General features: G+C 41.5%; 1 protein-coding gene across 1 annotated transcript in view; it reads right to left on the reverse strand.

Annotated features, from left to right (window-relative positions):
* Window positions 1-27,923, reverse strand: part of LOC309558690 (dynein axonemal heavy chain 7-like) — a gene marked incomplete at both ends in the record, with an annotated part of 107,477 nt that overhangs the window by 63,919 nt on the left and 15,635 nt on the right. Inside the window, one exon of the mRNA XM_082261748.1 lies at window positions 17,568-17,633. Within this exon, the coding sequence (XP_082117874.1) occupies window positions 17,568-17,633 (66 nt within the window). The remainder of the gene's footprint in view (window positions 1-17,567; window positions 17,634-27,923) is intronic.

Below are 27,923 nucleotides of genomic sequence, written 5' to 3' on the forward strand. Positions count from 1 at the left end.
ATTACATATGTATTAACCATGATATACAATTATATAAAGAATTATTTTGGACTCATCATGGCCACTAGTGTCAAAAAAACAGCATTCAGGTGTGCAACGTAAACATTCTGAAATGGATCTAAAATGCATCCTGTGGTCTTCTATGTACCTTTGTACACTAAACTTTCAGCAGTGTTTCCAAGCTCGACGTTTAGATACATTTACCAAATCATTGCATTCATTGTCAGTTTAGTGTTGGTTTTGCAGAATTGAATATAGCTGAACAGATGTAAAAGTAAAGCCCTGTACACACGTACCGATTGTCGGCCGTAAATATTCGGCCGACGACCGATCGGCCGATTGTAGGCTTGTTAGTATGATGCTTCCGACAGCCGACAGCGCATTTTCGGCCGAACAGAATCTGTCGTGCAGGCATTAAAATTTTTGTTGGCCAACACCAGAACGGCCGATTGTTCGCCAGTCAGTACAGATTTCGGCCGACAGACAGCAGATTAGCAAGACTGGGCATGCTCAGAAAAGAAAAAAGACAAGGAAAGTAAACCATCACATGACATCACTTCTGCAGTCGGCTGTTGTTGGCCAACAAAATTCGTGTGCAGTCTTTTGCAGTTTTCAACAGACACGACAGCCCTTGACAAAAGACGGCCGATCGTTCGGCCGACGATCAGTACGTGTGTACGGGGCTTAAATTCATTTGACTGCATCTAAACTGTCTTTAACCACTTCTGGACCGGAAGATTTCACCCCTTAATGGCCAGGCCATATTTTGCGATTCGGCACTGCGTTATTTTAACGGACAATTGCGCGGTCGTGCGACGCTGTACCTAAATAAAATTGATGTCCTGTTTTTCCCACAAATAGAGCTTTCTTTTGGTGGTATTTGATCACCTGCGTGATTTTTATTTTTTGCGCTATAAACAAACAAAAAAATAAAAGCGACAATTCTGAAAAAAAAAATATTTTTCACATTCTAAAAAAAAAAAAAATGTAAAAATCAAATTGTTTTAACATTTTAGGTCAAAATTTTTTTGATTTTGACGTGCGTATTTTGATTGGTTTGCGCAAAAGTTATCACGTCTACTAACTACAGGAAAGATTTACGTCTTTCTTATTGTTGTTTTTTTTTTAATAGTAATGGTGGCAATCTGCTATTTTTTAGCGGGACTGCGACATTGCGGCGGACAGATCAGACCCCTAACTGACATTTTTGGGGGGACCAGTGGCATTACTACAGTAATCAGTGCTAAAAATATGCACTGTTACTGTAATAATGACACTGGCAGGGAAGGGGTTAACACTGTGGGTGATCAAGGGGTTAAATGTGAGCCTAGGGGAGTGATTCTAACTGTGGGAGGGGCGTAGCATGTGAAATGACCATAGAGACATGTGTTCCTATATAGAAGGATCACAGGAGCTCTATGATCAGTCCAGGGAGAAGAACGGTCAGCTGTGTTTACAACAGCTGACCGTTCTTCTCTCTCAGCGGGGAGCGATCGCGGATGTCAGGCGGCAATCGGAGCCACCTGCCCCGTGCATTGGCTTCCCCGCTGCGGAGTGGGGGGTGGGAGCGCGCCGGCGCACGCTCGCCCCCTAGCTGCAGACGCGCGACCGACGTAGATTTACATCGGTATGCGCAGGGGGGGCCTCACTGCCGCAGTAAAAAGGAGGCGGGTGGTCAGGAAGGGGTTAAAACCACTTATTTAAATGCTGAACGTCATATGACTTCCAGGGCTTTGAGTGGGGATATCTGAATGAAGCCTGCAGGCATCATTCAGATATAATTTTTTTTCCACCTGCGGTTCCCTGCACCATAAGAACAATCATAGCGGCTGTTAAGCCGCTTGATCGTTCTTACAGGCGGCAAGAGGGGACATCCCACCCCCTCCAGCATCCCTCCGGTGCTTCTACTGACTCGTCGTAGAAGGAAACTGCCGGCGGCGGAACTACACCATAGAGTCAGCTGAGGACCAGATGGTTCCCAGCAGTCTCTATAACTCTTAGAGGCCCAGTTTTTTCCCCCATAAAAATGACGTTTGAAAAACTTCTGCGCAAATACCATTTAACATAAATAGTTGCAATGACCGCACTTTTATTCCCTAGGGTCTCTGCTAAAAAAAATATAAATATAAATATATATAATGTTTGGGGGTTTCTGAGTAATTTTCTAGCAAAAAAATGATGATTTTTACATGTATGAGCAGAGTGCCAGGAATGGCCTGGTATGGAAGTGGTTAAAACACGAACATCTCAAGGCAGGGGTGCCAGTGTAAATGAAGCCTTTGCTGACATCAGGAACTGGCTTTTTCTTGGCATCTTGGTACCTTGTTTATTCATAAATGGCTTTTTATGTTGAGTGTAACTAAACAGTATTTTTATTTCCTAACAACAAACAGTTAGTGTCTCCCTTGCATGTTCTAACCTGCCCTAACAAAAGTAAAGGTAGACGCTGACGGTAAGCTAAGAGGCAAACATAATATGAGTAATCTAAAAAAGAAACATAATATAAAAAATTATTTATGGTAAGCAATCAATCTGTGTTTTTAGAATGTGAAATCGAATCGGTTTACTATGAGAAACACCTCATTTCTTTTTTCCATTTTTTTTTTCCAAGATCCCCTATGCAAATATTTTGATATGCAAAAAACTGCTTCTTGCTAGCAGTCTCATGTGAACCAGCACCCATATGAAGGGAATAACAGGAGTCAACATTATAGACAGTTGGGGCCATCTAGGGGTCCTCCTTCAAGTACTTCTCCCAGCTACATTATTAACCTTGTCTCAAAATACTAACCTACTTGTTTTCTTCGTTCCTCCCAAGAACTCCTGCTCTCCAGATGTTAACACAATCCTGTCCGTCAGGCGGACTCCGTTTTTCTCAGCGGGGGGATCGGCGGATGGCAGCAAGAGGATGGCAGCTCTGTCTCCATGCTGTGTGCGGAGACACAGCTGTTCTCTATGGGGGAATCGGATGGGAACAGACCATCTGTCCATTCTCATCTGATCCCATTCGATCCGATCTGCTGGACGGATGGAAAATAGGGTTTCCATCCATCCAGATTTGACAGATCGGATCTGATGTCAGCGGACAGGTCTCCGCTGACATCCAATGCCCCATAGAGATGCATGGGGTGTCCGTTCAGATCCACCAAAAAAACTGACAGGAGAATCTGAACGGTCCGCCTGTGTGAAAGGGGCCTAACTCCCTTGTCACCTCCTCCCATGCTCACCTCCAGGACTTTCCCAAGCTTCTCCTATTCTATGGAACTCCCTATCCTAATTTTTTCGACTATCTCCTACTCTGTTTGCTTTTAGATGATCCCTGAAAATGGTCCTCTTCAGAGAAGCATATTCTGCCCCTACCTAACAACTGTACTTCTATTTTCTCCATCAGATCATCCCCTACAGTTATTACCTTTTGTATCACTTGACCCTCCCTCCTAGATTGTAAGTTCTAACGAGCAGGGCCCTCTGATTCCTCCTGTATTTGTGTTGTAAATGTACTGTCTGCCCTTATTTTGTAGCTGCGCAAACTGTTGGCGCTATATAAATATATAATAATAATAACCCCATCCCAGATGGCAAGGAAACAATTGTCCACCACAATACAATGGGAACAAAACTAGATCCAACTGGAATGATTACCCATCATAATATAATGGAAACCAAAACTGTTCCAATTTTTTTTTCCTATGGAAGGCCAAAGTATAAAAAAAAAACAACAGAACAGAAAGAGGCACTAGAGGGGGGGGGGGGGGGAGAGTCTTATCAAAAAAGAAGATGGGTATAATGGATTTGGGTCTTTTTCATTTGAGTTTGGCTCCCAATTCGGATGAAGTATATTTAAATCATGGTTTGAAGTTTGACTTTTAAACAAATTTGGATGTCCACAAATATGTACGTAGATTTAACATAAAGGGAAATCGTATTACTAATCCTGCCAGACTGGAGAAGAATGTCACAAGTCAATTTAGGAACTATTCTCTATCCAATGCCTATTTTTTAATCCCCCTGGAAATTTGGTGGCTGTATTTAGGGATCTAGTTCCTAAAGATATGGATAGGATAAATATTCAGAAGGATAGGGTTGATCCTAAATTTCAAAAAGAGTTGGATACCCTGAAGGGACAGAATGATATTATAGTACGCCCCGCTGATAAGGATGGGGGGTCATTGTTATCTTAGATTGGAACTGCCTATAACAAAGAAATGGAAAGACTGTTGTCAGATAGGGATACCTATCTCCCTTTGAATTGTAACCCTATCAAATAGAAAAAATAGTTGCAAGCTATTGTTGATGAAGATTATCAGAGGAATATGATAACTAAATAGGAAAAGGGTCCTTCTGGTACTGGTGGCGCCTCGTGTGCATGGTATTTTTTTTATCTTCCAAAAACACACAAGGGTATACTTAACAATATAGCAAGGCAAGTGGGGAACATAAGAACCCTTAACTTCAGAAGGGCAAACTTTCCAAAATTGTACTTGTTGATGGAAAGGGTAAATTGGGACCGAACCCTGGGATCCCTGACCACAGAGGAAAAATGGGAATGCTTTAGGAACATATTAAGCAAAGGCATCTTGCAGTGCATTCCTATGGGAAATAAATTTAGAAGGGACAAAGCCAAACCTGGCTGGCTAAACCGGAGCGTTAAAAAACTTATTAGGGGAAAAAAATTGGCCTTCAGGAAATATAAATCAGAGGGCACAGTATTGGCTTTCGACCAATACAAGGAGGCAAATAGGAAGTGTAAACACAAAATCAAGATGGCTAAAATAGACTTTGAGAGACAAATAGCGGAGGATAGCAAAAAAAAACCCAAAGAAATTCTTTAAGTATATCAACAGCAAAAAAACTAGGGCAGAGCATATTGCACACATAATTAACAATGATGGGAGGATGGTCACAGAGGACACTGAAAAAGCAACCGTGCTGAATGCTTTTTTCTCATCAGTCTTTACACAGGAATCGGAGGGGTACACTGACCATGACTGTATGGTTAGTAGTAATACAAAGGACTTGCCACTATGGCTAACAGAGGGTGAAATCAGGGAAAGGCTGGATAAACTCAACACTAACAAATCACCAGGCCCGGATGGCGTACATCCGAGAGTACTCAAGGAACTCAGTAAGGTTATATCCAGACCACTGTTCCTGATCTTTGCGGACAGTATTAGGACAGGAGATGTACCAGGGGAGTGGAGGAAAGCTAACGTGATTCCGATATTCAAAAAGGGTCAGAGGCATATACCGGGAAATTATAGGCCTGTCAGTCTGACATCAGTAGTATGTAAACTTCTGGAGGGGATGATAAGGGACTATATCGTAGAGTTTGCTAAGGACAACAGCATCATCAGTAGTAACCAGCACGGGTTTACAAATGGGCGTTCTTGTCAAACCAATCTCTTAACATTCTACGAGGAGGTGAGCTGTGAGCTAGATAGGGGCAGACCAGTGGATGTGGTGTACCTAGATTTTGCTAAGGCGTTTGATACAGTTCCCCATAAGCGCTTAATTTATAAATTAAGGTCTGCAGGTATCGACAGCAAGGTTTGCTCTTGGATACGGAACTGGCTAAAAGGGCGTGTCCAAAGGGTGGTAATAAACAGCGCGTACTCAGACTGGTCTGAGGTAGTAAGCGGGGTCCCCCAAGGCTCAGTCCTTGGACCAACCTTGTTCAATTTATTCATAAACAGCATTGAGGATGGGATCAGTAGTTCAATATCAGTTTTTGCAGATGACACAAAATTAGGCAGGGCAATAACAGCACAGCATGAAGCAGATATCCTACAGAATGACCTGGACAAAATAACGGAGTGGGCAAAGACATGGCAAATGAGGTTTAACGTGGAGAAATGTAAGGTTTTACACTTGGGGACTAGAAACATAAAAGCACAATACACATTAGGAGGGGAACCCTTGGGAGAATCAAAAATGGAGAAGGATCTGGGAGTCTTGGTTGATGATAGACTAGGCAACAGCATGCAATGTCAAGCGGCAGCTGCCAAGGCTAGCAGAATATTAGCATGCATAAAGAAAGGGATGTATTCCAGAGATAAGACTATAATCCTTCCACTTTATAAAACTCTGGTCCGACCTCATCTGGAGTATTCGGTCCAGTTCTGGTCACCAGTCCTCAGAAGGGATGTGTTGGAGCTGGAGAGAGTCCAGAGAAGGGCAACTAAACTAATTAGGGGATTGGAGGACCTTGATTATGAGGAGCGTCTGCAATCGTTTGATTTATTCTCCCTGGAGAAGAGACGCCTGAGGGGGGACATGATAGCAATTTTTAAATATCTAAATGGGGATCTAGGCTTAGAAAAAAAGCTGTTCAGTCGAAGGGATTGCATGAGAACTCGGGGGCATACAATGCGATTAGAGGAGAATCGTTTTAACCTCAGGCAACGTGGGGGGTTCTTTACTGTTAGGGCTACAAGATTGTGGAATTCTCTACCACATGAGGTGGTTTCTGCGGGTAGTATGGTGGCTTTCAAAAGACTCTTAGACGTACATCTCAAGGATCAGAACATTCAGGGGTATGCAAGATGATTACAGCCACACACATCTACACAGGTTGAACTGGATGGACTTTTGTCTTTATTCAACCTCACCAACTATGTAACTATGTAACTATGTAACCTCCCTGGGAGGCCAATCATTACTGGAATAGGGTGGGTAAGTATATTGACACCTTTTTGCAACCTTTGGTTGCCCAGACCCCTTCTTTTTTGAAGGAAACAACAGTAATTAATGTTTTAAATACTATACAGTGGAAAGAGGGCTACATCCTGGCCACTGTGGATGTGGCATCTCTATACACAATAATTTCACATTAGCATGGACGTGAAGCTGTGGATTAGTATCTACAGATGGATACCACTTTGCATGGGTCACAGTGGGATTTTGTTTAGTCTCTCTTAGATTTTTCAATGGGACATAATTATTTTTGGTTTAGTGGCTCATATTTTTTACAAAACAGAGGTGTGGCCATGGGAGCCAAGTTTGCTCCCAGCATGGCCAACCTCTTTATGGGAGGAGGAAGTCATCTATAACAAGCGTAGATCGGAGCTCTTGCCTTTGTCAGAATTATTGGGGGAGATTAAATAAAAAAAAATATGGAAATATGTCATATTCTGTTTTATATAGAAATTTTGAGCAGTGGCGTCCATGTTGTAGAAGGTCACTGAAAGTTCAAACCTCCTTTTAGGCAAAAGTGTCTATTCCACAGATTTCTAAAAAGGTTTACCCAAACATGCTGTGTTGACCTAAGGTAATAAATAAATAGTCTGTTTAACTTTCTTTAGATAAAGTCTAGCTGACGATATACCAAGATAATCTTGTTTGTGTGGTAATCATAAACCCTAGTTAAGTATTCTGTGTTTAGACCCATTTAAAAATAAGATTTAAAGATATATTATAATAATCCTATGTGTAAAAGAATATTAACAATGAAATATATATATGAATAACATACATAGATATGTAGGAAAACGTTATATATTATAGTGGTTTCATTCTTGCTAAATTCTAGCTTTAAATGATTTTGATGACTCATCATCTGCATGTCAAGAAAGACTTCATGTTAAACCTTTGTAAGTTGTAGAAATTAGTCATAAAACTTTTCTGTCCTTGCCAGAGTCTACAGGGTCTGGGATTGTAAGCTCTTTGTCAATATAAGGTTCAAAGTTTATTTGTAGGTAAATAATGCATATACTAAATCTAAAGAGCAACACAATACTGCCATATCTGGTGACTGACTGCTACTAATTGAAGTCTTAGGTTAAAAAGTAATTTCCAATATATATATATATATATATATATATTAATAATATATCTTTTATTAAACGGTGTTACCAGATTCAATCCTTACTTAGATACATGATTGGATATATTAAATGGACATGTAATAGATGAGAGTATGGACAAGTTTTTATGATGATTACTCTTAAATATAAAGAAATCATCATTTAATTTTAATATACTGGTTAGAGGTGTTGACCAATGACATCACCAGTTAATGAATAAGTTAGCCCAACCAATGGGGATGAAGTTACTCCCTCTGGGTTTAACTTATGGTAATTTTAATAGTCCTTTGTTCAATACTATATAAAAAGGAGAACCCAGATGTAACACATGACATTACACACCATACATTACACATACAACACACACGCTACTACAGCCATGCATATACTCATCTATACAGACTCCATCTTGCTCCATCATGTATCTGAAACTTTGAGGGATGCCAAACGAAACTCCTCCCTACCAGGCCACCATCTTGGGAAGGCAGCCATCTTAAGGACTCTGGTAACGACCATTCTAAGCTAGCAGCCATCTTAAGTATGGTAAATATAACTTGCTAATTATCTGATTATTATTTACTATCATTTATTTTCTTCCTTACATGTTTTACATTTCATGCTTAAGGGTAATGAGATTACAGTCCCAGCCGTATTAAACCATATGTAGATTTTTCTTTAAAAACTGATTTTTGTTTTTATACATTTTTATTAATATCAGATTTAGCGCATATTGGCGTATTAGTCTCATGTTTTGCATAGCCTATTCTCGCTTCATCTGCAGTGGAGTGACTATCGGCTGCGCATTGCGCAGACAATTGTGGTCTGATTATATAGAGCATTCATTTATGGTTTATACTAAACCTGGGAAAAATCTTAATCTTGCTTTATTTTTACTTTCATTATAGAGCTACAAATCACATTGCATTCATTGTTTGAAGTTTGTATTTTATGTAAAGTTATCTTTTTGTGTCATCTCAAGTCTGATCATTTATTGTGAATACGTCTTGTGAATAAATATTCTTATATATTCCACACTGTAGACTGTTTTCACTAAGATTGGTAAATGCTTTTAAAAAGAAATTAATCTATAAAAATAATTCGCTACATATTGATTTGTGGAAATAAGTTGAGACTCTCCTACCTCACAGATCTTTGCTTATTGACATAAATAGACACTGTTATATTCAGAGCAGTATAAATATTCTGACATTTTGGATAAGATATATACAGTAGATGTCCTCCTCCTATGGGATGGTAATTTTTATTTACCTAATGAATTTATTGGACAGCTTAATATGAATGACCAGGGTATTCTTTTACAACATGGGGCAAGTAGAAGTGAAATTCATTTATTGGATTTAAAAATTCGGTTTCAAAAGGGTAACATTGTCACTTCCACCTTTTTTAAAGAGACTGGCCGAAATTGTGTTATAGATGTCAGGAGTTGTCATCATTTCACATGTCTGAGGTCTGTGCCCAAGAGCCATTTCCTGAGGCTTAAAAGAAATTGTACTCATCGGCAGGACATTTTGCAGGAGGTGGGGCTTCTCAGGCAACGTTTTCTCAATAGGGGTTATGACCCCACAGATCTAGATAAGGCACAGTTGGAGGTGGAGGGTAAGAATAGGGGGGGGGATATCTTAACATCTGGAGAGAGGAGGAGCTATTTGCTAGTAAATAGCTAGTAAAAAGATCTTTTGCAGACACTGGTATGTCCTGAAGAATGACAGGGTCTACGGTCCATTGTTACCTCAGACTATCTTTATTCTTTAGTGGAGTTCCCCCGTTAATGCTTCACGTGGCCCCAAATGTCCTTAACCCCCCCCCCTAAAAAAACACATCCTTTCAAAAAATGAAAGGTTATTATCTGTGCAAAAAATATAGGGTCGGCAAAGTAAATACCCTTAGAAATAAGTACTTCCAAATCTAAATCCTTTGATATAAAAGGTAATTTTTAACATGTACCACAAAAAAAATGTTGTATACCTGATCTAATATCCACGTGGCCTTCAGTACGTGGCCACATGGTACGCATGTTTCAGACCAGGATCAGTGAACACATTCCCTAAGCATAACACAAAACTCAAAATACAATGTCTTATATCATAATAGGAATCCACACAGCTAACCCATTAGTAGGTTGACATGAGGGAGAGCCAGGAAATACTGTAGAAACATTACGGTAAGGATCTGATTAACCTCCCTGGCGGTATGATTATGTCAGGAATTACATACCAAAAGTGGTACAATTGTTTTCATGGAAATTTGGCGTTATGTATTATAGACCTACAATTCTTAGTAATTACTGACTTAAACCTGACCAAAACAAGACTCTAGTAGACATCCCAGATGTGATAAATATGAAACACAAACGCGTGAATTATAATCGAATCAATAATATTATTTTATTATTTAATATATAATATATATAATAAAATTATATTATTGATTAGATTAGAATTCATGCATTATATATTATATATAGATATGTGTGTGTGTGTGTGTGTGTGTGTGTATATATATATATATATATATATATATATATATATATTGTGACAGGAAGTCAGGTAAATCTGGGAATGTAGTCAAAGAGAGGAGACAGATTCCCACCTGCCTTGGAAAGTTCACTAATTACTATAGGGTGTTGGCTACAGAGCTAGCCAGCAAGAAGTTGAAAGGCCTTCAGCTGTTCAGAATGAGGAAATGAAGGCATCTATAATTTGTCCAAAGGAAGTCCTATTGATTGCTGTCTCCTGTCGCCGTGTGGGCTGGGAGAGGAAGGCAGACAAACGTGTGCCTCCCGACGCCGTGTGGGCATGGGAGAAGGATTGCTGCCTCCCGACAAGCTGGTGAGCATGGGAGAAGACCCCCTGAAGTAATGTGTACCAGGGAGGATAACCAAGTGTGAAGACGTCTCAAAGGTGAGAAGACTAACTGTTTCTGTGTGAAAGAAACAAAGGACTGTTTTGCCCTGTGAAGATATTAAAACATGGACTACTGAGAGTCTGCTGTATGACCAGCCAAGTCTGCCCAACAGTAGGTTGGGGACAGACTTCATTAGATAGGTTCCAGTGTGTGTGAAGGTAGCCGCCCACCGTGGCAAGGATTTATTTTGTTTTATTTTATTTTGGCTGTTTTGAGGCTTGCAATTGTGTGAAGTAAATTGCATGAATAAATCAAAGTGTTGTTTGCAACCACTGCTCGGCTATCTCTCTGTGAAAACGCACCCCCAAAGGGGTCATCCACGCCTACCACCGAGCTAATCCCTCACATATGGTGGAGGTATGCAGTGGGCAGAAGCAGAGATCCCTGCAAAGAAGTGCATATGTTTGATGAACTTTGTCTGGTGCACGAGATTGCACAATCTATGTGTGCAGGAGAGAAGATCCTGACAGAAAAAAAAAAACGTGTTTTAAAGAGACAGGGGTCTCAAAATTTTTGATGAACTTTGTTGTGTCTGGTGCAATGGACTGCACAAACTGTGTGTGCAGGAAAAGAGATCTTGCAAGAGAGAGAAAAACTACATGTGTTAAAGAGACAGTGGTCTGAAAATTTTTGCTGGACTGTGAAAAATTTGTTTGTGGAGTTATTGAAGATGGGGGCGTTCAAAACGCCTGAAAAATGCAAAGATAGATGAAATGAGAGACCGGATTCTATGGATGGAGGGGATGCTACCGTCTGAACCAGCCCCATCCATGCCTAAAGAGAGTCTACTAAAGAGAAAAGTTGTTGTCCCTAGCAACGCTGGTGTAAATGAAATGGTTATGGAGACACAGTGTTCTCAGATGGAAAGTAAGCCCAAAATAGAGGAGATGTTGAAACAACTGATTATATCAAATGCAGCTCAACAGCAGGCAAATGCGGATTTTCAGCGGAGCTTTGCAGCTCAACAAAAGGCTCATCAAGAGAGCATGGCAGGCTGGAAACAGAGACGCCAGCAGCCAATGGAGGCCATCGGTATGGAGGAAACCGAGTATGTGTGCAGGGCTGAGTTGGATGCCTTGAAATGGAAAATGGAAGAAAAGGAACGAGCCCTGGAGTTGCTTAGGATGGAGCATAGAAACGTGCAGGCTCAGGTGTTCCAGTGGGAAGAATCCACTGCTCTTCTTTTTTCCGAGTTGCACAAACGCAGAGAGACTATAATGGAGAAAGATACCATCCTCATGGAAAAGGAAAGTGAAATTCAGACTTTGCAGAAGCAAAGTATGTGTGAAATGTTGGAGTTGCGTAATCAGCTGGAAAAAAATCTTCAGTCTTTGGGAGCTACAAAAATAGACCTGGAGGAGTCGCAGGAACAGAATGTCCCTCTGAAAACGACATTGTCTCTCAGCGACAAGGAGAAAAGTGAAAGAGAGGCTAAATTACTGAGTACTGTGTGTGAGCTCACCACTTTGAGAAGTGTGGTAGATGAATTGCGTACGGACTGTGAAAGTTGGAAAGATGAAGCCCAACGTGTCCAGCAGCAGTTAAAGGAGAAAGAAGCCTGTGTGGCAGAATTACAGTCTCATTCCCAGAAACTAGCCAATGAGGTGAAGGCTCTTCTGCAGGGAAAAGGAAATTCTGAACACAAGAGAAAAAAAGTAGAGGCACAGCTTCTGGAATCGCAAGTCAAGGTGTCAGAAGGTGACCGAGTGTGTGCTAAGCTGTCAGAGAAGGCAAACCGACTGCAGGTTGAGTTGGACGATGTCACAAATCAGCTTTCTCAAGCAGACAGCAAATCTAGAGAAATTGCGGAAGATTTTCCTATCTTGGAATCGCAGCTGCAAGACACGCAGGAACTCTTACAGGAAGAGAGGTGTCAAAGGCTGAGTTTTAGTACAAAGCTCAAACAAATGGAAGATGAGAAAAATGGCTTCCTGGAACAATTTAAAGAGGAGGAGGAAGCAAAGGTTTTTAAAGAGGAGGAGGAAGCAAAGAAAAACCTATCAGAGCAAGTCGCAACATTGCAAGCTCAGATAGCGGTTATGAAAAAACGCATGGAAGAAAGCATTTGTTCGTTAGAGAGTGTTGAAGTTGTGAAAGGGAGACTGCAGAGAGACCTTGAGGTTGCTGGTCAACGCAATGAGAGGAAAACAGCTGCTTATGACAAGCTTGAGAAGACCAAGACAAGACTTCAGCAGGAATTGGATGAACTGAGTGTGAATCTGGATCACCAGAATCAGATTTTGTCCAACCTGGAGAAGAAGCAAAAGAAGTTTGATCAGATGCTTGGTGAGGAGAAGACTGTGTCTGCAAAATATGCAGAAAAACGCGACCGTGCAAAAACTGAGGCGCGTGATAACGAGAGCAAAGCCCTGTTCTTGGCTCGCTCCTTGGAGGAAGCTCTAGAGTGTAAGGTTGAACTAGAAAGAGTTAACCAACAGCTGTGTACAGAAATGGAAGAATTGGTCAGCTCCAAGGATGATGTTGTGAAAAGCGTTCAGGAGCTAGAAGAGTCTACAGCAAGTAGAAGAGATGAAGATTCCGTTGCAGGAACTGGAAGAGGAAGTACAGGCAACAGAGGATCTGTCCCAAAGAGGGGATAGTGTGCCTGATGTAGTTTTTAAAAGGATCAGTGTTTTGGGGTCTGTCCTGAGTGAGCCTCAGAAATGTGATGACATGTTTGAATCACCCCTTTGGAATAAACCGTTCCTTAAAAAACTTCAAGCATTGGAAAATGTATCATTAGAATTTCAGCAAACAAAGGAGCTGGGTAAGAAATGTGATGATTTCTCAGTTCAGGCTGAAAACCTAGTGGAGAAAACGAAAGCGGAGAAAACTAAAGCAAGTGATATACAGTGGGTACGGAAAGTATTCAGACCCCCTTAAATTTTTCACTCTTTGTTATATTGCAGCCATTTGCTAAAATCATTTAAGTTCATTCTTCTTCCTCATGAATGTACACATAGCACCCCATACTGACAGAAAAACACAGAATTGTTGACATTGTTGCAGATTTATTAAAAAAGAAAAACTGAAATATCACATGGTCCTAAGTATTCAGACCCTTTGCTCAGTATTTAGTAGAAGCCCCCTTTTGATCTAATACAGCCAGGAGTCTTTTTGGGAAAGATGCAACAAGTCTTTCACACCTGGATTTGGGGATCCTCTGCCATTCCTCCTTGCAGATCCTCTCCAGTTCTGTCAGGTTGGATGGTAAACGTTGGTGGACAGCCATTTTTAGGTCTCTCCAGAGATGCTCAATTGGGTTTAAGTCAGGGCTCTGGCTGGGCCATTCAAGAACAGTCACGGAGTTGTTGTGAAGCCACTCCTTCGTTATTTTAGCTGTGTGCTTAGGGTCATTGTCTTGTTGGAAGGTAAACCTTCGGCCCAGTCTGAGGTCCAGAGCACTCTGGAGAAGGTTTTTGTCCAGGATATCCCTGTACTTGGCCGCATTCATCTTTCCCTCGATTGCAACCAGTCGTCCTGTCCCTGCAGCTGAAAAACACTCCCACAGCATGATGCTGCCACCACCATGCTTCACTGTTGGTACTGTATTGGACAGGTGATGAGCAGTGCCTGGTTTTCTCCACACTTCTTCTTAGAATTAAGGCCAAAAAGTTCTATTTTGGTCTCATCAGACCAGAGAATCTTATTTCTCACCATCTTGGAGTCCTTCAGGTGTTTTTTAGCAAACTCCATGTGTCTTACACTGAGGAGAGGCTTTCGTCGGGCCACTCTTCCATAAAGCCCCAACTGGTGGAGGGCTGCAGTGATGTTTGACTTTCTACAACTTTCTCCCATCTCCTGACTGCATCTCTGGAGCTCAGCCACAGTGATCTTTGGGTTCTTCTTTACCTCTCTCACCAAGGCTCTTCTCCCCCGATAGCTCAGTTTGGCCGGACGGCCAGCTCTAGGAAGGGTTCTGGTCGTCCCAAACGTCTTCCATTTGAGGATTATGGAGGCCACTGTGCTCTTAGGAACCTTAAGTGCAGCAGAAATCTTTTTGTAACCTTGGCCAGATCTGTGCCTTGCCACAATTCTGTCTCTGAGCTCTTCAGGCAGTTCCTTTGACCTCATGGTTCTCATTTGCTCTGATATGCATTGTGATCTGGAAGGTCTTATATAGACAGGTGTGTGGCTTACCTAATAAAGTCCAATCAGTATAATCAAACACAGCTGGACTCAAATGAAGGTGTAGAACCATCTCAAGGATGATCAGAAGAAATGGAAAGCACCTGAGTTAAATATATGAGTGTCACAGCAAAGGGTCTGAATACTTAGGACCATGTGATATTTCAGTTTTTCTTTTTTAATAAATCTGCAACAATGTCAACAATTCTGTGTTTTTCTGTCAGTATGGGGTGCTATGTTTACATTCATGAGGAAGAAGAATGAACTTAAATGATTTTAGCAAATGGCTGCAATATAACAAAGAGTGAAAAATTTAAGGGGGTCTGAATACTTTCCGTACCCACTGTAAATCTGGGAGAAAAAAGGAAACGCCACCTAGTGGAGAAAACTAAGGCTGTTGGTGAAAACGTGAAGCAAATGAATTATAACTGCCTTTCAGGGAAGATTTCCAAAATGGAACTGAAAAATTGGTGGCAGAAATTTGATCGTGATCTTGAGATGCATTCCATGTGGAATTCAGATAGAGAAAAGGAACTAGGTGACCTTGAGCGGTCAAATAGTTCAGCAGAAAGTGCATTGAAGAAACCTGTAAAAGAATGTGTTGCAGTTCCATGCTTCTTCACTGATGCAGAGAGGAGGTCTATAATGGATACCACCCAGATCGCTGGGTTCAACTGTGTTGTTGCCTTTGACCCATATGTTGGTGGAAGGAAAATTGATGATATCGCTGGAAAAATGGACAGGGGTCACTTTGAAGAAATGTGTGACAGAAACAAGAAGGAAGATCATTCCCTTTTACAACAAAAAGTCAATGATTGTGTACAGCTGTATGGAGAGGCAACTCAAGTCACAGAGGGACGTCAAGAGTCCCTACTTGGAACAAAGCTTAGTGAAGCAGAGGTTCTCAAAGTGTTGTGGAAATCATTTGTTGATTGCAGAGAGAGGCGGCTCAAGAATGTTGAAGACATTAAGACTAACACAATTGAGTTGCCTATGAATCACGGACCTCCATGGGGGATAGGACAAACTTGTATGCAAGAGAAACTTGAGAAGAAGCGAAGTGATGACAAAAATGCAGTTGGGGAATGTGTATATGAGATGAGAGACAAACTGTGTGACATTTATGAGAAATCTGTCAATGAAGATGACAGAAACAGTTTCATCCGTCAGCGTGAGGATAATAGAAGACTTATCAGTGAGAGTCAGCAGTGCTTGACACATGTGTGTCTGGAAATCTGTGTCCCAACCCTAGGGTTGAAACAAGAGGGGGGGGTATGTGACAGGAAGTCAGGTAAATCTGGGAATGTAGTCAAAGAGAGGAGACAGATTCCCACCTGCCTTGGAAAGTTCACTAATTACTATAGGGTGTTGGCTACAGAGCTAGCCAGCAAGAAGTTGAAAGGCCTTCAGCTGTTCAGAATGAGGAAATGAAGGCCTCTATAATTTGTCCAAAGGAAGTCCTATTGATTGCTGCCTCCTGTCGCCGTGTGGGCTGGGAGAGGAACGCAGACAAACGTGTGCCTCCCGACGCCGTGTGGGCATGGGAGAAGGATTGCTGCCTCCCGACAAGCTGGTGAGCATGGGAGAAGACCCCCTGAAGAAATGTGTACCAGGGAGGGTAACCAAGTGTGAAGACGTCTCAAAGGTGAGAAGACTAACTGTTTCTGTGTGAAAGAAACAAAGGACTGTTTTGCCCTGTGCAGATATTAAAACATGCACTATTGAGAGTCTGCTGTATGACCAGCCAAGTCTGCCCAACAGTAGGTTGGGGACAGACTTCATTAGATAGGTTCCAGTGTGTGTGAAGGTAGCCGCCCACCGTGGCAAGGATTTATTTTGTTTTATTTTATTTTGGCTGTTTTGAGGCTTGCAATTGTGTGAAGTAAATTGCATGAATAAATCAAAGTGTTGTTTGCAACCACTGCTCGGCTATCTCTCTGTGAAAACGCACCCCCAAAGGGGTCATCCACGCCTACCACCGAGCTAATCCCTCACAATATATATATATATATATATATATATATATATATATAATATAATATATAACGCATGAATTATAATTGAATCAATAATATAATTTTGATTTTAATGTGTGTGTGTGTATATGTATATATATGTGTGTGTGTGTGTGTGTGTGTGTGTGTATATATATATATATATATATATATATATATATATTATAAAATGTGTTTTGTGCAACGTGTTTTTTTTTTTTTTTTTTTTTTTTTAATTTCCCTCCCCAGTTCCGCTCCCATGCAGCATTGCTGCTGCAGGGAACGGAACTAGGAAGTGATCACACCGACGGAGGACGGAGGAGCGTCGGGACTCTCGGCTGGCGATCACAGCAATGAGAGATCATCGCTGGATCGCCAGGAGAAGGTAAGAGAACACCGCTCGGGATTACCGCCAAGGTGGTTAAAATAAAAAAAAAAAAAAACTTGTGTATGTCACATTGGTTCACTTAAAAAGTTATGGGCTAGTGTATGAAAGTGTGCTACAACTAACATGATTTTGGAAGGAACAAGAATTTATTTAATTTCTAAAGTGCATGATTGAAAAATGAGACAAGGATTCTGATTAGCTTTTAGAGCTGCGCAAGATGATTGCTCTTTTTATATCCTAGTCCTACAAAGTTCAGTTCAGACAGGGCGGCAAATCAAATACAAGCAGTGTACAGTATGGGAATCGGAGAGAAAGAAAAACAAATCTTACCTCAGGTAACTGCGGTAAAAATCTTGCCTGCCTCTTTGACAGCTTCTGTCTGTTGTTGTGTGCAGGCTGTTCAAAAAGATATCACAGAAAAATTCATTAAGTATAACCCAAAAATGATTTTTCATTGTGGCGTGTGTTCTTTTACATACACTATTGTGATCTACGGAATACTATGTAAATTTTCCTACTTAACCACTTTAAAACCAGGCCTATTTTTGACACTTGGTGTTTACAAGCTGAAATAATTTTTTTTTTTGCTAGAAAACTACTTAGAACTCCCAAACATTAGAGACCCTAGAGAATAAAATGGAGATTGTTGCAATATTTTTTCACACCGTATTTGCACAGCGGTTTTTGGAAAAAAAATCATTTTTTGAATTAGAAAATAAGAAAACAGTAAAGTTAGCAATTTTTTTCCACAATATGAAAGATAATGTTACGCCGAGTAAATAGATACCCAACATGTCATGCTTCAAAATTGCGCATGCTCGTGGAATGGCAACAAACTTTGGTACTTAAAAAATCCCCATAGGCAAAATTTTAAAACATTTTACAGGTTATAGCTTAGAGTTACAGAGAAGGTCTAGGGCTCAAATCATTGCTCTCACTCTAACGATCGCGGCGATACCTCACATGTGTGGTTTGAACACCATTAACACATATGGGCAGGGCTCCCGTATGCGTTCGCTTCTGTGTGCGAGCTAACGGAGAAAGGCCGCTTTAATTTTTTTTTTTCTCATATTTATTTTATTTATTATTTATTATTTTACACAGTTTCAAAAAAAAAAAAAAACTGATCATTTTTATTCCTATTACAAGGAATGTAAACATTCCTTGTAATAGAAATAGCCATGACAGGACCTCTTTATTGTGAGACCTCAGACCTCACAAGTACACTAGAAAAAAAAAAATGTTTAAAAAAAACAAAAAAACTCTTTAAACCGGTTGCTAGGCAATGACATTTGATGTTGCTCTGGTCCTCCAAGAGCATAGAGTCGAGTGAGGGCAAGATTTTCTGTCTAAGAGGATCCAGGACCGGATCGTTTTCCCTGCTGCCGACAGGTCCGGTAAGCGAGGAGAACGACCGGGATGCGGCGGGAGGGGGGGGCACCTCTTCCACCGCACCGTAAGAGTGATCCCGCGGCGAATACGCCGCTGGGACCACCCTTACCTGAAAACCGATCGCCTGCCGTTTTAAAAAATACCGGGGTTATGGCAGCTATCTGCTGCCATAACCCCGGTATTTAGCGTCAAAAGACCGACGTAAAATGACGGCGGGCGGTCGGTAAGTGGTTAAAGTAGAACTATAGGCAAAACGTTTTATTTTTTCATTTAGGATTAAGAGAGGGTTATAACCCCTGCCAGATTTTTTTTCACCATCTGTGTCCCATTGCAGGGATTGTCCATCACTTCCTGTCTCATAGCCAAACAGGAAGTGAGAGGAAATCCCTGTAAATTAGGAGAATTTCTTGTGGACTCCATCTCCCAGGTCACCAGAATTAGTGTCCCCATTGGAAGATTTTCTCTCTATTGCTTTCCTGGGGACAACCCAAAATTCAGGAATTTTCTTTAGGGCCATGGAACAAAAATAACCCCTGAGGATTGGGACTTTCAACGGCAAGAATCAGGACTTGAGTATGAAGATATATAAATTTTATTACACATATAATAAAGATAAATTATACAAAATCACATATGAAGTATATGATAAAAACAAGGTCATAGATACGTCTTGGAACCAGGAGGGTCTGAGGTGTCTGGATCGGACTAGACGCGTTTCGGTCCAAATGCCTTTCTCAATGGTCCACAAAACACCAGAGCTCAGACTAGGAGCATAAAAGGTAACAATGAGTATAATACAAAGAGTAAGTATGAGGTTAGATTTAACATGTATTAAACAATGTTAAAAGCAATGTAACACATAATTCATTATACATAGTGTTTGTCGTATTTAGATGTAAAAAAGGGGGGGGCAAAAAATGCCTCTATGATTACGTACCAGATATGTAAGACCTCTGTGGAATCCAGGACGTGAGACCAAAGGGATGGGCCTTGGTGGATGAGAAAAAGGCCTTCAATTGACTATGGCCGCAAAGAGTATATGCTAATCAAGTTGGGTCTATACAAGATAGACTTAGAGCAATATGTTAGTATTTATATGGGCTTCCAGGGGAGATTTCAATACTTATAAGCCAAATACACAGTGGTATGGCAAATGACAGTGAGAAAGGAGCTCCACGGACAGAAAATCCCACGAGGATCTCCAGAGTGAGGTCAGAAACGCACAGGTCATCTAGAAAGTTATGAAAAGAGATAGAGGAAAAATTCAATGAAGTATGTCAATAATGGGAAATAAAAGGGAAAATGAGACAGGATATTGTGGGTAAAGAATACCTGTAAAATAGTAGTAGATTAAGCATGTCCCCCGATGGATTTATAATGCTGGGACGTATCCAGCCATGCATCCCTGTTGACATGGAATATGTCAAGCATGAAATCGTGAGGGATATAAAAGGGTAAATAGATAGGGAGTAAATGCAAAAGTAGAAAAAGGTCTCATTTCCCAAAATGAGTACTATAGTTGGTAGGGAAAGAGGAAAAAAACTAAGAAGAGAAAAAGCTGAGTAGTGAGGAGGAATATGGGAGCAGTGTGTAGTCTGGGATAAAAGTTACTAAGTGAGGGAAGGATAGTACTAGTAGAAGTCTCAAAGGGTGCCCAGGTATCAGAATAAATATTAGCCAGAGTTCAATGGCAAAAAGCAGATATCCTAGGAATCAGAGATAGGAGTAGCCAAGTGAAGGGAAATAGTCCCAGTGGAAGTCTCAAAGGGTGCCCAAATACCAGAAATGAATGTTAGCCGGAGTACTGTGACAAAAACGGGTCCTAAGAGCAGTTTAGAATATCCAGGGAGAAAGTAACTTACCTGTATACGTCTGTGTGTGTGTGAGTAATGGCGGCGCGCTCTGAGTAGAGCGCGGTCCGCCATTAAGTACGCCGGCGCATGCGCCGGAGCCTGCGTCTAGTCTCCTCCCAGGGCGTGTGTGGACCAATAGAGGTCCCCCGTGTCCGGAGCGCACAGACGCCGCCCACACATGGTTGGCCGCGGCGTGCGTTCCGGGCACGCCGACGCACAGTGTCCGGGTCTGAATCTCCGCCCACGGCGGGATCAGGTGACCGGTGATGGGGCGAAAGAACGCCCCCATGTGCGCCGGGGGGAGAATCTGTACGGGAAGCATACACTGTCACTGACATTTGGCTGCAGCTAGGGGGACAGAACCAAGACTAAAGACATATAAACAAGGCAAACTCTATGTTTACACAAAAATGCAGATATAAGAAGATGGATGTAGATTGATATTGGATACTTTGCAATAGCATTCAATAGAAACAGGAGCAAAGGACCACTGCAAGGAAAGTGTATTGAATAGCCACATATTTACATAAAAAGAAGGCAAATATAGAAAAAAGATATGGATTGGTATTGGATACTTTGAAATGGCACTCAATAAAAAACAGGAGCAAAAAGCCACTGCAAGAAGGGTATATTGAATAACCACAAAGTGGTACTTGTATGTTATATGATGTAGAGAAATTTGTTTATTCTATACATGTGAATGAAGAGGGAGAAAAGAAATCATATCCCATATGTTATGGGTATATAAATGTGTTTTGGTAATTTTAAAGTGAGGCATGAATTACATTTAAAGACATTACCCCAGGATATTATTATAGGATAATGTCCTCAAGAGGGAGAAAAGGGAATCGTGTCCAATATGTAATGGGTGTATATATACATTTGGTAATTTTAAAATGAAGCAGATATTACACAGAAGAACATTGCCTCATAATATTGTCGTTTAACCACAGATAGATTATGGATCCCATCCTCCTGATGAAAACCCCTCAAGGAAGGGCTTGAAGCTGATGTTTTCATTGAGTCCTGGGGGGATGGTAGCTCTAAGGTTATGGATCCATCTGGATTCCCTCTGTAAAAGAGTTTTGTCCCAATCTCCTCCTCTGCTGCTGGGGTGCACACGGTCAAGGATGACAAAAAAACAGCGTGGGAAAATGCCGCTGTGTGTGGTCAAGACGTGTCTCCCAAGGGGGAGATCGGGATTGCGTTGGCGCATACATGTAATATGTCGTTGAGCTCGTTTATGAAATTCATTTTTCGTTTTCCCGACATAAAAGCACCCACAGCAGCAGAGGAGGAGATAGACTACTCCTATCGTTTGACAATTAGAGAAATGTAAAGGTCTGTATGGGGATCCATTAGGCAGAATTATATTAGGGTCTGTGCAGATGTATTGGCATATATTGCACCCTCCACACTTAAAAGTTCCCAAACGTTTACAGGGATCTTGGCGAAATTCGCCTGTGTATTCACTTTTAACTAACTTGTCCTTGAGTGAACGGGTCTTTTGATAAGTTATCGCCGGTTGGTCAGTAACAAAGGGATTAAGATGTGGATCACATGTAAGTAAGTGCCAGTATTTGTTAAGGACATTGTAAACTCTATCATGTTGTTTCGTGTACGAGGTTATAATACGTGCCTGATGTTGGATCTGATTATTGTCACGTGAAGTTTTGATCGATTTTTTGAATATGAGATCTTGTCGTTGTTGCGATTTGGCCCTACGATAGGCCTTTTTAAGGCAAGTTTGTGTATAGCCTCTGGAGGTCAATCTAGTTCTAAGTTTATCTGCTTCCAACTTGAAAATGGGGTCTTCAGAGCAATTGCGTCTGAGTCGCAAATATTGCCCGTAAGGGATAGACTTTATTAAAGGAGCTGGATGAGCACTAGTTGCGTAAAGAACTAGATTGACCTCCAGAGGCTATACACAAACTTGCCTTAAAAAGGCCTATCGTAGGGCCAAATCGCAACAACGACAAGATCTCATATTCAAAAAATCGATCAAAACTTCACGTGACAATAATCAGATCCAACATCAGGCACGTATTATAACCTCGTACACGAAACAACATGATAGAGTTTACAATGTCCTTAACAAATACTGGCACTTACTTACATGTGATCCACATCTTAATCCCTTTGTTACTGACCAACCGGCGATAACTTATCGCAAGACCCGTTCACTCAAGGACAAGTTAGTTAAAAGTGAATACACAGGCGAATTTCGCCAAGATCCCTGTAAACGTTTGGGAACTTTTAAGTGTGGAGGGTGCAATATATGCCAATACATCTGCACAGACCCTAATATAATTCTGCCTAATGGATCCCCATACAGACCTTTACATTTCTCTAATTGTCAAACGATAGGAGTAGTCTATCTCCTCCTCTGCTGCTGTGGGTGCTTTTATGTCGGGAAAACGAAAAATGAATTTCATAAACGAGCTCAACGACATATTACATGTATGCGCCAACGCAATCCCGATCTCCCCCTTGGGAGACACGTCTTGACCACACACAGCGGCATTTTCCCACGCTGTTTTTTTGTCATCCTTGACCGTGTGCACCCCAGCAGCAGAGGAGGAGATTGGGACAAAACTCTTTTACAGAGGGAATCCAGATGGATCCATAACCTTAGAGCTACCATCCCCCCAGGACTCAATGAAAACATCAGCTTCAAGCCCTTCCTTGAGGGGTTTTCATCAGGAGGATGGGATCCATAATCTATCTGTGGTTAAACGACAATATTATGAGGCAATGTTCTTCTGTGTAATATCTGCTTCATTTTAAAATTACCAAATGTATATATACACCCATTACATATTGGACACGATTCCCTTTTCTCCCTCTTGAGGACATTATCCTATAATAATATCCTGGGGTAATGTCTTTAAATGTAATTCATGCCTCACTTTAAAATTACCAAAACACATTTATATACCCATAACATATGGGATATGATTTCTTTTCTCCCTCTTCATTCACATGTATAGAATAAACAAATTTCTCTACATCATATAACATACAAGTACCACTTTGTGGTTATTCAATATACCCTTCTTGCAGTGGCTTTTTGCTCCTGTTTTTTATTGAGTGCCATTTCAAAGTATCCAATACCAATCCATATCTTTTTTCTATATTTGCCTTCTTTTTATGTAAATATGTGGCTATTCAATACACTTTCCTTGCAGTGGTCCTTTGCTCCTGTTTCTATTGAATGCTATTGCAAAGTATCCAATATCAATCTACATCCATCTTCTTATATCTGCATTTTTGTGTAAACATAGAGTTTGCCTTGTTTATATGTCTTTAGTCTTGGTTCTGTCCCCCTAGCTGCAGCCAAATGTCAGTGACAGTGTATGCTTCCCGTACAGATTCTCCCCCCGGCGCACATGGGGGCGTTCTTTCGCCCCATCACCGGTCACCTGATCCCGCCGTGGGCGGAGATTCAGACCCGGACACTGTGCGTCGGCGTGCCCGGAACGCACGCCGCGGCCAACCATGTGTGGGCGGCGTCTGTGCGCTCCGGACACGGGGGACCTCTATTGGTCCACACACGCCCTGGGAGGAGACTAGACGCAGGCTCCGGCGCATGCGCCGGCGTACTTAATGGCGGACCGCGCTCTACTCAGAGCGCGCCGCCATTACTCACACACACACAGACGTATACAGGTAAGTTACTTTCTCCCTGGATATTCTAAACTGCTCTTAGGACCCGTTTTTGTCACAGTACTCCGGCTAACATTCATTTCTGGTATTTGGGCACCCTTTGAGACTTCCACTGGGACTATTTCCCTTCACTTGGCTACTCCTATCTCTGATTCCTAGGATATCTGCTTTTTGCCATTGAACTCTGGCTAATATTTATTCTGATACCTGGGCACCCTTTGAGACTTCTACTAGTACTATCCTTCCCTCACTTAGTAACTTTTATCCCAGACTACACACTGCTCCCATATTCCTCCTCACTACTCAGCTTTTTCTCTTCTTAGTTTTTTTCCTCTTTCCCTACCAACTATAGTACTCATTTTGGGAAATGAGACCTTTTTCTACTTTTGCATTTACTCCCTATCTATTTACCCTTTTATATCCCTCACGATTTCATGCTTGACATATTCCATGTCAACAGGGATGCATGGCTGGATACGTCCCAGCATTATAAATCCATCGGGGGACATGCTTAATCTACTACTATTTTACAGGTATTCTTTACCCACAATATCCTGTCTCATTTTCCCTTTTATTTCCCATTATTGACATACTTCATTGAATTTTTCCTCTATCTCTTTTCATAACTTTCTAGATGACCTGTGCGTTTCTGACCTCACTCTGGAGATCCTCGTGGGATTTTCTGTCCGTGGAGCTCCTTTCTCACTGTCATTTGCCATACCACTGTGTATTTGGCTTATAAGTATTGAAATCTCCCCTGGAAGCCCATATAAATACTAACATATTGCTCTAAGTCTATCTTGTATAGACCCAACTTGATTAGCATATACTCTTTGCGGCCATAGTCAATTGAAGGCCTTTTTCTCATCCACCAAGGCCCATCCCTTTGGTCTCACGTCCTGGATTCCACAGAGGTCTTACATATCTGGTACGTAATCATAGAGGCATTTTTTGCCCCCCCCCTTTTTTACATCTAAATACGACAAACACTATGTATAATGAATTATGTGTTACATTGCTTTTAACATTGTTTAATACATGTTAAATCTAACCTCATACTTACTCTTTGTATTATACTCATTGTTACCTTTTATGCTCCTAGTCTGAGCTCTGGTGTTTTGTGGACCATTGAGAAAGGCATTTGGACCGAAACGCGTCTAGTCCGATCCAGACACCTCAGACCCTCCTGGTTCCAAGACGTATCTATGACCTTGTTTTTATCATATACTTCATATGTGATTTTGTATAATTTATCTTTATTATATGTGTAATAAAATTTATATATCTTCATACTCAAGTCCTGATTCTTGCCGTTGAAAGTCCCAATCCTCAGGGGTTATTTTTGTTCCATATTCATTAGGGATGTTGGCAAGATCCCAGGTTTAAAACACAGAACTCGAATTTATCTTTTCCCCTTTCTTTAGGGCCAGTTCACACCAAAGAAACGTAGTCCAGATGCGTTACAGATGCTTTTTTGTAAGTGCGTTTTTGGCGCGTTTTTGATGCGTTCTGGTGCATTTTTCCCCCTCTTTTTTAAATAAGAAGGAGAAGGTTCTACTCCTTCTACTCCTTCCCTACTCTATCCAAAGCCAAAAAAAATAATAGTTTGGTTGTGCTAAATATACATTTTGAGGCTCATTCAGATAGGGTATGTATTTATGTAGGATCTCCCCAGCAATGTTTACATATGTACAGCATAAATGTACCCTATTAGCCACCACTGATGCTCAGGGTGGCCACCAGCAATGTGTAATTAGCAAACTTATTTCACCACATTAATGCCCATTTTTTTTGTAGGAACGCTGGCAGAAATGTGTAAAAAAAAAAAGTGATAAAGCACAAAACGTACGCATGCTGCCATTATTTCTTCAGGTCACACCAAACACGGGTAGCAGGCACAGGTTTTGTCATGCGAAAAATGCACAAAAACACGCAACATTTGGCTCTGTGACAACAAAAGGTACATGAGCTGTTGTTGGGTTGGGTTTTTATCGCGTCACACAAAAAATGCACCAAACAAAGTGACGCGTCGCATTGCTCAGGTGTGAGTGCAACCTTAAAGCTGTATGCATTTTCCTTGTCTGAAAGAGAGTAACATGAAACTCATCTGGTTACTTTTGTTTAATAATAAAGCTTTATTGTATGGTGTCTGTTATGCTGCTTTCACAGGGGGTGGATTCTTTTGTGATCAGCAGGGGGTCTGTGAGCAGAGTGGGTGAATGACACATCCGTGTCCATTCAGTTCCTGCAGAGCGGACACAGACAGAACCCACTCTGCTCTATGGGCAGGCAGCAGTAGACAGACTCCGCTGTCCATTTCCACCTGACTACCTCCATTCTGCTCCAAACAGAAGAAGTCGGAGTCCTCTCCAATTCTTTTTAGTGGACCTGATCAGACCCGGAGGTAGGCGGATATAAATGGACACAAGTCCCTTTACACCCGCCTGTCCATAGGTATGAATGGACCTTCCAGTCAGGTGTACCTGAAAAACTGACAGGCGGACCTGATTAGATTGCCCGTGTGAAAGGACCCTTGTATACAGTACAATGTATATTCTGTAGTAAAGTCATGCAGAGACACATTACAGCACAGTGATTGGAGCACTACAATGTACAGTATAGGGCACAGGTGTCAAACACAAGGCCCATGGTCCAAATGCGGCCCCCCAGGCCATTTCATGTGGCCCTCACACTTATCCTGCAGCTGCGGCACCCCCCTTGTCTCTGCCCCCACCTTGTCTCTGTAATCTGCGGCAGAGAGGACAGAACTCCTTTGCCAGATCCTGCACTCCTCTGTGTAGCTGCAGAAAGGCTCATCTTTGCCCCCCCTTCTCAGCAGTCCGCAGCAGAGAGGAATGCAGAACTTCGCCTGCAAATCCTGCACCTCTCTGTGCAGCCACATCACCACCTTGCCTTTGCCTCCCCTGGTCTCAGCATTCAGCAGACTCTGGAAGCTGACTCCAGCCCTCCTCTGGTTCTCCTCCAGACCCTGCACTTCTTCCCAGATCCACTCGCATCTTCTTCCTCCAGAAGCACAAGGTAAGGGGTGCATTGTGATGTAAGGAAGGGTGGGTGACTCTTGACTTCTGATGGTGGGGGGGTTCTTGACATCCCATGTAGGGGTGTAGGAGGGCGTGGGGTGCTCTGGACATTTAATCCTTTAGATACTGTATAACCGACCCTTTGACGGCAACCATAATGCTGATGCAGCCCACGATAAAACTGAGTTTGACACCCCCTGATGTAGGGAGATCTGTATTACAGAACTGGGGGAAAGAAATCCATTGTGAACACTACTGGTGGACATACATCCTTTATTAAATGATTGATTTCTTTTCCAATTTAATTTTTTTCCTATAGGAATAATCGATCTACAATAAACGAGTCGACAACCCATTTAACCAATATATCACACACGAGGATATAGATGTTGATCGATAGATACGATCGGATTGGAACTTTTGAAAGTTATTGTAATTTATTGATCGCATCTCTGTTTTCACCATGTTGTTATGTAATCTAATAATCAATAAACAATCATATTTATGAACAAAAGTATCCCAATGCTGCCAATCAATGCAAAACAATCCATAATTCACCCCCTCCCTAGTTGATCAACTCAATTTTATTGAGTTGATCTACAACCATCTACAACTCTACAACCATTGTTACTGCCAGATTTTTACATAATAGCAGCATTATTATTGTTTGTATTTTACCAATAGGTTTGCAGCGTTTCCCATTTTTTTATGGGGCACCTTGGCCTATCCCTCGG

This window comes from Pelophylax lessonae (assembly GCF_965119305.1).
Source record: "Pelophylax lessonae genome assembly, chromosome: 6".
Lineage (NCBI taxonomy): Eukaryota > Metazoa > Chordata > Amphibia > Anura > Ranidae > Pelophylax > Pelophylax lessonae.